The sequence below is a fragment of the Arachis hypogaea genome, chromosome 5 (genome assembly GCF_003086295.3).
Source record: "Arachis hypogaea cultivar Tifrunner chromosome 5, arahy.Tifrunner.gnm2.J5K5, whole genome shotgun sequence".
NCBI classification, from domain to species: domain Eukaryota; kingdom Viridiplantae; phylum Streptophyta; class Magnoliopsida; order Fabales; family Fabaceae; genus Arachis; species Arachis hypogaea.
Window position 1 is genome coordinate 105,244,415 of NC_092040.1, and position 13,326 is coordinate 105,257,740.

Consider the following 13,326-nt stretch of genomic DNA (forward strand, 5'->3'; position numbering starts at 1 on the left):
TAATTTAAAATTAATTAATTGCCTATCAAATATTTTAAATTTTAAATTAATCCCATCGTATGCATTGTATAATACCTCTATTGTCTCCTCATACTTTCCCATAAATATATAATCATAAGAGTAGTTTATTTGAGATATGTGTCCCATTTTTTGTGATCTGTAAAAGTAAACCAATATATATAGGTGGGTAATGGACGTAACAGTACTAACATTGGATTTAATACAAATTTTATTATTGACTAATGATAACTCTATTTATATTAGTACAATCAAGTAAATATTTAAACTATTAGTCTCTAAAATTTGAGTTAAGTAATTTAGTATTTTTAATGATAATATTTAGGATAAAATAAATTTTTATAATATTTATATAAAATTTTAAATTTAAAAAATAAAAGAATTTATTTATTATATTTATGTTTATTATAAATTTTTTTATTTTAAAATTATTTTATTTTAAACTATTATATAAAATTTTAAAGAATTTGAAAAAATAAATTATCTTTCGTTATAAATATGTTTATAATAGTTTGTTTAAGTTTTAAAAGCGGTTTTACCGAACACAATTATAGTGCTTGTGCTTATTAAGAATCATTTTTAATTTGATTTTATCGAACGCAAGTGCTGTAACTTTTAAAAAATTTCTTTTAAACATAAGTTACTTTCAAAAAGTAAAAGTTTTACTAAACCAAATCTTAGTAGTATGGATGATTGGCTATAAATACATATTGGTTTGGATCAATTTAGATAATAAAATTGGTATAATTTATTATAATTTAAATATTATTAGTTTGATTTTTATTTTTTTAAGATAGTCCCATGTTATTAAAAAATTGTATCTATATTGATTAGAATTTATTTTTTAAACTAATTCAATTCAAATTAGCGTGATTTAAATTAAATGAGTTTATATTTGATTCAATTTTTTTTTTTAATTTGAATAGCTAATCTATATTTTTAATATATTTTAAACAATACTTTCAAAGTCTTATTATTGCCATTCGTATTAAACTCTAATATTATCAGTTTTGAAATCAATTCTTATTCTTATTCTTGATTTGATTCAGTTACCGAATGCGAAAAGATCTCATTTAAAATTACATATTTGGATGCCACGTTAATCACCTCACAGCTAGAAATTTCCAGAAAGAGGGGGGACAAAACAGTAAATTACTTTATTTCACGGCCAACTCTGCGTAACAAGTAAGGAACTGCCACGCCTAGCTCAATGCGAACGACGTCGTTCCCATAACCATTATAAAAGCCCAAACCCCCCTTTTTGCTTATCAGGTTCAGTTCTGTTAATCAGCTAGGGCACAAAAGAATCTCTCGTTTTCTCTTTTCCCTTCTTTCTCATTCTCTCGGCCTCCGTTCCGTTTCGTCGCTAAAACGGTACTTCTTTATCTCTGCATCTAATTTTCCTGTTCTAGTAGCTGATCGTATGTTTGATTCATCTGATTATGTTTTTCGATGTTTTGATTGCTTGTTTTATTTTGCATGCATGTTTTTATGTGTTGGGGTTTGTGACGGTGTTATTATATTATATATGAATATGGATTAGTATATATTAAATTGGCATGTTCTGCTGCAGATTATGTCATGTCCGTGGATTTTGCTGTTAATAGTTGTGGGTTTGTTCTATTTAATATTATGGTCTTTTTGGCGGCGTATTTATTTGGTTTTAATTTTTTATTTGCAACTTGCCATGAGTGGGATAAACGTCAGGACTGAGTAAAAAGGATTGATTTTGTAATTAAAAATAGTAATTATGATTTATAGTGTTGAATATTATGCTCCTTGGACGCTGTGTTTATATTAGTTTAATGATTTATGCGAGGTTTTGTGGAAAGCAAAAAGGAACTTTTTTGTTTTTTCTAATAAAATTTTATCCGAGAAAGTGTAGATGAACATTATCAGATCTTAATACGAATACTTTGTTTATAGTGTATTCTAATTTCCAATTAAACGGAACAAGAGGAGTTCTGTGTCTTTTTTCTAATTATTTGTTTCCAAAATATCTTTGTTTTGTTGTTCTCTTAGTTGATCTTCTGTGTTTATTTCCTATATTTTGCGAATTCTTGAACAGCAGCTGCTATTAGTGTGGTGGTCTGATTTTCTATCATGATTTGTCTTTCACATTTATTTATGTGGCTAGCAATTGTGTTCATGTAAGTGATTTTTTGTATGTGCTTGATTCCTGATTGTTTTGACCATGTGTCAGTTTGTTGATTATGTAAGTGTTTTTTTCTCGTTTGTTCCTATTTATTACTGAAGGTTATTGGCCAACAATTGCTCTGAGATGGCCGATGCACACGAGACTGACAAGAACATTGAGATTTGGAAGATCAAGAAATTGATCAAAGCTCTCGAGGCTGCTAGAGGAAATGGGACAAGTATGATTTCCCTTATCATGCCCCCACGAGATCAAATATCTCGAGTTACCAAGATGCTTGGTGATGAGTTTGGTACTGCTTCCAACATCAAGAGCAGGGTGAACCGGCAGTCTGTGCTTGGGGCCATCACCTCTGCCCAGCAGAGGCTCAAGCTCTATAACAAGGTTCCTCCAAACGGGCTTGTGCTGTATACTGGCACGATTGTTACTGAAGATGGGAAGGAAAAGAAGGTTACTATTGATTTTGAGCCTTTCAGACCTATCAATGCTTCCCTCTATCTGTGTGACAACAAGTTTCATACTGAGGCACTAAATGAGCTTTTGGAGTCAGATGACAAGTTTGGGTTCATTGTCATGGATGGCAATGGTACCCTGTTTGGGACCTTGAGTGGTAACACAAGGGAAGTGCTTCATAAATTCAGTGTCGATCTCCCAAAGAAGCACGGAAGAGGAGGGCAATCAGCTCTTCGATTTGCCCGTCTTCGCATGGAGAAACGTCATAACTATGTCAGGAAGACTGCAGAGCTTGCAACTCAGTTTTATATCAATCCAGCTACCAGCCAGCCAAATGTTTCTGGATTAATACTTGCTGGTTCAGCTGATTTCAAAACTGAGCTTAGTCAGTCTGATATGTTTGATCCTCGACTCCAAGCAAAAATTCTCAATGTTGTAGATGTTTCCTATGGTGGTGAAAATGGGTTTAATCAGGCTATTGAACTTTCATCTGAGATTCTGTCCAATGTGAAATTTATCCAGGAGAAACGCTTGATTGGAAAATATTTTGAGGAAATTAGCCAGGATACTGGGAAATATGTTTTTGGGGTTGAGGATACTTTGAAAGCTTTGGAGATGGGAGCTGTTGAGACACTCATTGTGTGGGAAAATTTGGATATGAGTAGGTTTGTCTTGAAAAACAGTGCTACTGGTGAGGTTGTCATTCAACACTTCAACAAGGAACAAGAGGCCAATCAGAGCAACTTCCGGGATCCTGTATCCAATGCTGATTATGAGGTGCAGGAAAAAATCTCTCTTTTGGAGTGGTTTGCAAATGAATACAGGCGGTTTGGTTGCACTCTTGAGTTTGTCACAAATAAGTCGCAAGAAGGTTCACAATTTTGTAGAGGTTTTGGTGGGATTGGTGGTATCTTGCGCTACCAGCTGGACATGAGGACATTTGATGATTTCTCTGAAGATGATGCTGTCTATGAATCTGAATAGCAATCAATGAACAACTTCCTCTTGCTGGTGCAGGAAAAGGAGGTGAAAATACCTGCACCAGTAATTGAGGGGGTAGCGTGCGCTCCTGCTGCACCTACTCTTCATCCTCCACCTGTGGTATTGCATGGTAAGCTTGATTGTCCTGTGTTGTTTTGCTACGTTATATCTATCTGTTGTGGTTTATACTTGTGATTCATATTTTGTGGTTTTAATCTTTTAAGCAACTTGCTGAATCTTTTCCCTACCCATATTTCTTTTTTCAGATGCCATGCCTCAAGAGTCCAATGTACTGATCCTGGTTACTCGTCTATTTGATCTCCTGCTCCTCCATGCCAGCAAACTTGCTTGCCTCCTTAGGTGGAATTCTACCCAAAATCCTCTCTTGGTGCTCATTTATTCATTATCTGATTACATATCTAACATTTCTTGTTTTCCTATTCCAGCTCATCTGCTCTCTACATGTGCGCAACAATGCAATCTCAAACTTGTGCTTCCAAAAGAAATAACCTTGGCTCCATGCCGGTTGGTACTAAATTAAACTTCTGCAGATATTAATTTATTTTTAGTTTCTTCACCTCCGATTGCATTTTGCTTCCATATTTTGAACAGCTGAGAAACGGAATTGGCTGATCCAAATATTTCTGTAGTTGTTCCAGTTGATTTCAGTCTTTATTATTCCCAATGTTTGGGATAGGATACAAATTATAATATCAGTAGTCTCTTAAAATTACTTTGCAACTCTTCTGCTTTCACAATTTCCAATCCAAATGTATTATTTGTCAGTAAAAGCCTTCAATTGAAGATTGGATTTCTAGCGTTGTCTCAAGTCTTGCTATTAGCTTTCTAGCTTAGATTGTTACTTGTTTTGCCGCCTTTTTGAATTCAGGCTTCATCATATCCGACTATGGTCTCTGAGCAAAGCAGTGATTGTGCAAGAAAGCATGCCCACTTCTTACCATGAGGTACATTTAATTCTATACAGGCAACATTATGATTTGACTTGTATAAATTTTTATTGTCATGTAAATGAATTTGTCTGTGTTTGACAACCCAGTGTAGTTTTTGTATTATAATTTGTTGTTTAGTGTGTTATTTCTTTGATTTCTACCATTAGTGATGTGATGATGATTACTGTAGTGACCTGCTGTTTAATTGTTGATAATTGACTGATCTTCTGTGGAGTAATTCATTCCTAGTTTGTTTTATGTTTTATTGTTTGCGAACATTTAGACAAAATTAGCTGCAGAACTAACATTTACTGATTCCTAATTTATATTGTTTTGTAGGTGGATGGATCCAGAATTTTCTCTTAACGTGGTTTATGAATGATCCTTGAGCTTGTGCTCTGAAATCTATGATTATGTCGCTCATATATAATGATTGTTTGGGAACTTAGGTGTGGTGATGTCTAATGATGTTAATTAGGGGCCTTCAAGACTTGCGAGCAATATCTTACTTCATGGTGTGTGATGTATGATATGACGAGCCTTCTACTTTCTGGCTAGTTTGTTTTCAGGGTACGGGGTACCGAATATTTTCGATTGGGATTTGCTTAAATGCTTAATGGTGTGTGATGTGATGATATGAGACTTTAAGTTTATTTGATGGTAATATATAAGACATTGCTTTCATGTTACCCGCCGTTTCTTATAATCAAATTATGAATGTGTTTAGCTTGATAAGTTTTTGGCCCTTTCGAGAGCTACCTGTTTAGGGTCAGCTTTGCATTATTGATTGCAGTTATGCTTCCAAGGCGAAATTGCCGAGCTCTTGGGAATTGCTTCCAATTCGAGCCATTGTAGTTATGTTCATTTCTATTTCTATCCGCAATCTTCAATTCCTGGATTCCATTGTGCTGCGAGTATACCTAAGAGGTTAGTCCTTGTCTGGTTGTATGGGAATGTCGCTCTAATCGAGTGATGAATTCCGTTCAAGGTTAAATATTAGCGAGAGACTGAGTGAATAGTGAACTAGTACCGCAAGGGAAAGATAAAAATTGTCTACTTAACACTAGGCTCAACTTAAGATGGAGCTGAACCTGAGACTTGAGCTGCTTTAGGGATTTGACTGGTACTTAGTTGTCTTGGAAAAATAAAGACGTCTATCCAGCGCCCAGTTGCTTGCTTATGCAAATTGCTCTTGGGAAAGTTTAATAGACAAATTTGGTTGAATTGGACTTGCTTGTATTGGACTCAATAGTTGGATTCCTCAAAAGGCATCCTTGATCGAATAAAGTGGTTGAAATAGCAGCTAGTAACAATTTGGTAATAGTTAAAGGCGAATCTTATTCTTAGTTTATTCAACACCATACTAGTTATTCTCACTTTTTAAGTTATTTGACAATATTGTAATATTCTTCCCTTGTCATAAACCTGTACCAGCTCCAATCAAGTATAGTTATGGTAATAAATTGCTTACCGGTTTCTAGATCCTTTTCTTCAGATATTTTAGTACCACCAAACTTATCCATAAGTTCAATATTTAAACAAAAAATAAATTATGGAAAATCGAAGGACAACAACGACATACGGTTACAACTTACAAACATGCATATATATTATATAAGTACATTTTATGGTAGACGAATCTGTGTGATGCCTTGATTCCATGTATTGAAGCCTTTGTATCATAGCATCTATCCTTTAAGTATGGGTCAAAATAATGTTGAAATATTAGCAGCAGAGATGTATTATAACAGGTTTGAATGATGGTTTGACCAGTTTGTGTGTTAGTACAGCGATGCATGCATGGTTGCATTCAAATATAATCCATACATATCAATCAATGTCATTATTGTGTTGACACTCCAACTGCTGATTTGGGCCCTTGCCCCTTGTCTTCATAATTAACTCCATCTAACGTTTCATTGATTTTGAATAACCATGGAATTGAAATTCTTTAGTTATTTATTTATTAAAAAAAATAGCAGGGATCTTTTTTTTTTTGAAATATATTAGAACCAGTGTCATGCAAAGTGGCTATATTAAATTACGAAAAACAAATTTAAAGATGTCAATTTATTTTTATAGTTGTTTCAAATCATGTAACAGAATTCAGTTTAATATTTTAGTGTTTTATTTAAATATATTATGATACAAATTATACCAGAATTGAATTCAAAATCATTTTTTTTTTATCATAAATTGAATTGAAGCTTGTTTTCTGATTTAACATCTATAGGGGAATGATTAATGTATTTGGTCAATATTAAATGAATAAGAATAAGATATCTTATCTCATAATGCATAGGGTTGAGGAGCCTTGGAGATAAGAAGAGAAAAAAAAAATTGTGTTGAAGCTTCTTAGCAATTTCTTTGGACAATATAATAAACATTGAGAAATATTCAATTCGTTTAGTCCTTATTATGAATAATTTTCAAAGATGCAAGAGGCTAAGGATGTTGTTAGTACTTGGCATTCACCAAGCATAAAATAAATCAACTATTGACATCAAATTCCGACAATATCATGTGCAAATAAGATGATTTGTTGGAGAAAAAATTGCTTTTGACGATAATATATCCATACTATTCTGTCTCATGTAAAACTATGATGGAGATGTTTGAGGCCACCCTTACAATAATAAGAAAGAAGATGCATCTAACCTTTCTTTCATTCCATTTATTTTGTTTCTTTTATTTGTCCCTATCAACTTATATTTTGTATCTATTTATTTTTTTATTTTATTCTTTTCCAATTTTTTAGGTGCTTCCCTAGATCATCAATTACCCACTTTTTCACTTTTTATTTTTTTTTCCTAGTTAAATTAAGCAACTTATCATGAAATGGGTACACGCCATTACCTTCTCTTCATATCAATGTTATGACAAGTGTACTTAGGAAAAAGCAATAGTTCTTTTGAGAATTGAGGGAAATCACAATGGTATATTAGTTTGTGGACTTTGAAAGTGATATATCTTAGAAATTAGGAATACGAGAGTTATAACTATAATCTATATAGCATATATAATTAGGTAAGATATAAGAAACACACCAAACTCAAACATGTAGATGAGTTCATCATTAATGCACAATTCCTTAGGCTATTGTGATCATTGATGATTTATCCATTAAGAAGAGTATTTCCTTTATTTTCTTCAATGTTCTTTTATAGAATCAAATAGGGAAATTTTCCATAAACTAAGGAAATATACTAAGAGAAAATGTGCAAGTCAAGTCCCAAAAACTTATGGTTATGGGTAAGGAAAGTGACATTTCTAGCTAGTTTAAGCTTCAAGAACAAAATTCATGCACCAAAGATAGACACTTAGGTGCAACTATTTTTTGGCCTTCTAATGATGCATAACTAATTAACTACATAAATGAATATTTGAAAAATGAAAATTACTTGTTTTCCTAATTGTTGAAATTAAGGCATGAATCCACAATACTAAGTGGTTGGCTTGGGCCCACTCATGTACATATTCCTACCCACTTTGAGTATCTATTTATTGATGGCATGTGGTAGTGGATTTATTTGCCTTTTAAACTCCGAAAAAAATGGCTTTTGTCTTATGGCTTTAACCCAATTATAACGACAGGGCTTGATTAGTATTTTTCTATGAATTTTTAGCTTATTATTTGTAAATTAGTCCAACTATGGAAACAATTACATTTCACAATCAATATAATGACAACTTAGATCATAATGAATAAGCAATGAAATTTTCCCACGAAAAATATTAGTATCCGTGACTATCTTTTAATTTTATTCAATCCTCAAATTACGTCCTTACAAGTGCATTATTCTTTTTAGATATTTGATATTTATACTACTTACTTCAAAAGAATCTGCATATCTTATTTATATGTATCACAATCCTTAACTAATATGATTTTTTTTATTTGTATTAATGTATAATAATCCTTTTAAAGATGATTTTACTAATTTTAAAATTGAGGGCCAAAATGAAACATATAATAAGCAAATTAAAGAATAAGAACATAGGCTTTGTATATTATAAATATCTAGCCTCCCAAAAAAGTATATATATTATTAAAACGGGCGCGTGCCACACACACTCTGAAATAGAAACTGAAATAATAAAAATATAATACATATCATTTGTTCATTGCTCTCATTTCATGTGTATCATATCTTTACTATTATCATTTATTAGTAAGTCAGAGGGAGGAATATTTTACTCATTGTTCTTTCATTTTCTCTACCAATTCCTCATGAAAGGATTAAAATATATAAAAGGGTAAGGATAGTAGAATAGTGGATAATTATATTATACCGGTTGAAATAAGTGACAATGGGACAATAACTTGTGTTTTTTATATAGTGGTTATACACTGAGAGAATATATAAATAAAGTAATGGGATAATTATTTTTGGATTCATTATTTGATGAGACTTATTTGCAGTATAAATTATCAAACTACGAGTGTATACTCCATTATTTGATAATTTTTATAAGTTTATTGATTTTAGGATCTAAACTATGTGCACTTTCAAACAAAAAGAGTAACAATGTAGATTGATCTTTAATCAATTGCAATAGTAAAACGTATTTATTTTCTTCCGTTACCCTTGTTTAGTATCATAATATGTTTTAATAATGTATGTCCAAACCCTGCTTCAGACTTTAATAATCACAACAAATAAGCAAAATCCAATTATATATATCATATTTAATTTTAAGAATTTTTTTTTAAAAAATAGTCAAAAAATTTTAAAATCCTTTTTTTAAAAAAAAACGGCTTAATTAATTTTGGTTTTTTAAGAACTATTTTAAAAAAGAACAATTTTATTTTCTTTTTACTTTCAATATTTTTAAAAGTTCTCATATAAATCGCTATTAGGATAGGTATAATATTGACAAAGTTAAATAATAATAATACGAATAAAATCCTATATTCAAACCGAATTGTGAAAAAAAAAACTGTACATAAAATATCATATAGCGAAAACTCATTAAACTTTAGGACAAATAGAGAATGCAAATTAAAGAGCAATTGGCATTTATAAATGGTGTGAAGTTCAAGAAATTAAAATACTTGCTCTTTTTCCCACTCTATAGGTCATTTGTCCTTGTCTTTAATTTCTATTGATCATGCCCATAATGTGGTTAATTTAATTAATCTCTTATATATGACTTGCCATGGATGAGATGTAAATCTAATTAATCTATGATAGATCATCTCACGTGGGAACCCTACAATTAAAAGTACGGATAGATGAAATATCTCATACTAAAAAGACTACTTCTAGTTTTAACAATTATATACCAAATAAGGTTCTGATCTACGGGTTATAATTAACTATTAACTGTAACTGTTGTACCCTAATCCTATTTCCTATGATTGTATCTTTCTTGGGGCGACAACCAGGCCTAGCTACTGTATATTACTCTTTAATTACACATCAAAATCCTAATTAAATATATTCTTATAAAAAATTAATTTTGATACATATAATACCAATGTATGTTAAATTGGACCTTTATATGAATCTATACACTGACATATCACTAAAAATATTTGTACTTTCAAAATATCTACACCTCAAAGAATCCTACTATAATAATATCATCAATATGACTGTATATATAAATATATGTCCAATTGGCTTTAATTTAATAATTCTATTTAGTTTTTATAATTTTATCAAATTTATAATTAAATTTTTATATTTTTAATTAAATTTTTATATATTAATTTTAATTTTATAATTAGATATTTTTCATATAAAAATATTTAAATTAACAGAATATTTTTTCTAAAAAATATGTGATTAAAGATCTAATAATTAGATTCTTAATTATGGATAATTTTAATTTATAAAAAAAATTTAATTAACTCTAATATTTTTTTTATTAGAAAAGACCTAATTACAAAAATTAAAAATACTATAAAATTCAATTAAAAAAATATAAAAATCTAATTACAAACTTAATAAAATTATAAAGACCAACAAAATAATTAAACCTAACAATACACAATAGTATTTCTTCATAATAGATCAATAATACTGAATTATTTTAAGTATAGAAATATTTTACACATTTCTAAAATATCCTATAAAAAATAATCATATTATCATCATGTATAAAATATCCTATAAAAAAATTATTATTCTTATAAAATATATATTAAAATATAAATTATATATTAAAAATATATAAAAACAATATACATAAACATTCACAAATATATAAAATTAATTTGGTGATTAATTTTTGGTGCCCACAGAATAATTTTTTCTTTTTAAAAAAAAGGCAGAAGAGATGATGATGATCTTTGGCAATAAGAATCCAAAATGTTGCCTTTTGGAGGCTTATGAGCTGTAAGTGTAATGGAAAAATGGTGGCAGTAGTAGCTTAGCTTGTTCTTTATAGCAGCATTATATTGATCGGTGTTGTGAGCTACTATTGAATCTTGAAGGCTACTATGGAAGGTGATGCCAAATTCTTTAAATAAAAGAGGCTATTAATTAATTCAATTAAATTAAATTAGCTTATAGGGTTGTGTGTGACTCTGATCATCAGAGACCTACAACTTCAAGTGGTGGATACCCACCATGCGGCGTTCTGCCCCTTTCTTAATTTTAATTATTTCTCATTTTCTATTCATTCATTTATATTTTCATTTCAATTAAGGAGCCAATTTTTTAGCTATTATTATTAAATTTTTGAAATTATTTTTTTGTTCTAAATTTTAAATTATAAATCTTTTAAAAAATAAAAATTAAAAAAATAATTTTACAATAAAAGATTTCGTTAATTATAAATTAGTTCTCTATAATTATTTTCATTTTAAATCCGCAAAATCGTTGAATCACATTGTTATTTTTTTAAGTTTAATTAGGAAGCCAACTTCTTTCAATAATATTAGCTAATTTTTTGAAATTATTAATTTATTTTAAATTTTAAACTCTAAATCATAATTCTAAACTCTAAACTTTTTAAAAAATTGAGATTTAAAAAAATCGATAAAAATAAAATAAATTAATATATATTGACTAATTAAAAATTAATTTTTTATATTTATTTTATTTTTTATTAGAGAAAATAAGAGTTCAAAACTCGCGTTGAATGTAGAAAATATTTTGTAAATAATTCCTTATTTTTAAATAAATAACAAATAGTAAGAACCATGACTTTCTGGTGATGTTTATTCTGAAAAGGGGCATTTACCATTCTAATTGAGTATATGTTGGTAAATAAAGTTGAATTTTAAATTTAATCTGTTTTGTTTAATTCCTTATTATTGATGCGAGTGTACAAGGTAAGGGTTGGAGGGGGTTGAATTTGATTTTTGAATGTGATGAGGGCCCAATAGGGACAAAGAAGAAGTAAAATCTATTTTAGATGATATGGGGTCCCCTAATTACTTTGGCATGCAGAGACTATATTCATGAAGGTAAGGGCTGATATGATACATGGTTTCATGACTCATATGAAATTATTGTATGTACTTTTATAGCACTATGTAGGTTTCTGTTTTATACCATCCATTGCATGCTATTTTAGCGATCATCATATCTACTACTAATAATTCACATCTTTATTATTTTTAAATTAAAGTTATAATTAACAAATACGTAAATTAGTAAATAGTAATGTGCCCACAGTAGGATTAATCCATCTAAAACTTCCAAACAAAAAAATAATAATAAAAATAATAAGAAGTCTTCTCCAACTCTGATTAAATTTGAATAATATTTGAAACTCATAATTTGAAAGTCATAGAGTCATAACTTTTTTTTTTTACTTTTTCAATGTATTTATTTATTTTATTTTATTTTTTTAATTTTTACCGAAATAAATGAATAATTTTAAATATAATAAATATAAATATAAATATTTGATTATGCTACGTGTATACTAAAAACTCCACCTATATTTCACTTGCGGTACATAGCCGGTCCCAAGCCCAGATAAAGGAGGAATGTTGTGTTAGGTCTTCGGCAACTAACATAAAAATATAGCCGAACCCCCATGACATAAATCAAAGATCCAAGCAGGTTGGTCAAAATGGCGGAATGCATCTGATTTTATATGCGACAAAAAAGTGCCTCTAAAATTTAAAGGTAAATTCTATCACACCGCTATAAGACCGGCTATGCTGTATGGTACGGAGTGTTGGGCGGCTAAAGGGGAGCACGAACATAAGCTGAGTGTGGCAGAGATAAAGATGTTGAGATAGATGAGTGGTCATACGCGATTGGATAAAATAAGGAATGAAGATATAAGGGAGAGAGTTGGAGTAGCATCCATTGTGGAAAAGATGGTTGAATCGCATCTCAGGTGGTTTAGACATGTGAGAAGAAGACCGATAAAACATCCAATCAAGAGGGTGGATGAGATGAAAGATGGATAAAGGGTAAAAGGCAGAGGAAGACTTAAGAAGACCATCCATGAGGTGGTCAAACGAGATCTACATGTAAACGGTCTCTCTGTAGACATGATACATGACAGAGCACAATGACGTCGTTTGATTCATGTAGCCGACTCTACTTAGTGGGACAAGACTTTGTTGTTGTTGTTGTTGCTACATGTATACTAAAATTAGTTACCAAAGTCAGTCACCAATATAAAATATATATTAAAATATAAATACACATTAAAAAATAAATTAAATTATATATATATATTTATACATAAATATATTAATAATTAATTTTAATAATTAATTTTAGTGTACGAATAGTATTTTTGATAAATATTATATAATGCTGAGTTAAATAAAATAACTTCTCCTTACTCTTA

The 13,326-nt window shown here is 30.0% G+C and overlaps 1 protein-coding gene across 4 annotated transcripts; it reads left to right on the forward strand.

Moving 5' to 3' along the window:
* Nucleotides 1-1,205: 1,205 nt before the first annotated feature.
* On the forward strand, nucleotides 1,206-5,246 carry LOC112802449 (eukaryotic peptide chain release factor subunit 1-3). 4 transcript variants are annotated; one of them, XM_025845679.3, is made up of 6 exons: nucleotides 1,206-1,392; nucleotides 2,275-3,737; nucleotides 3,874-3,967; nucleotides 4,054-4,132; nucleotides 4,497-4,572; nucleotides 4,897-5,246. In XM_025845679.3, exon 2 carries the CDS (start codon nucleotides 2,300-2,302, stop codon nucleotides 3,608-3,610), a length of 1,311 nt encoding a protein of 436 aa, XP_025701464.1. In that variant the 5' UTR covers nucleotides 1,206-1,392; nucleotides 2,275-2,299; the 3' UTR covers nucleotides 3,611-3,737; nucleotides 3,874-3,967; nucleotides 4,054-4,132; nucleotides 4,497-4,572; nucleotides 4,897-5,246. The 4 variants fall into 4 exon arrangements, with proteins under 4 accessions (XP_025701464.1, XP_072092452.1, XP_025701463.3 ...); XM_072236351.1 differs by having other exon boundaries at nucleotides 1,231-1,392; nucleotides 4,054-4,136; XM_025845678.3 differs by lacking the exon at nucleotides 1,206-1,392 and adding an exon at nucleotides 1,722-2,168 and having other exon boundaries at nucleotides 4,054-4,136.
* Nucleotides 5,247-13,326: the final 8,080 nt, after the last annotated feature.

Excerpts from the sequence above, each read along its gene's own strand:
- LOC112802449 (XM_025845678.3), top strand. The coding sequence starts at position 2,122 with ATGATTTGTCTTTCACATTTATTTATGTGGCTAGCAATTGTGTTCAT. Across the intron at positions 2,169-2,274 it reads TGGCTAGCAATTGTGTTCAT|GTTATTGGCCAACAATTGCT; the intron begins GTAAGTGATTTT and ends TTATTACTGAAG.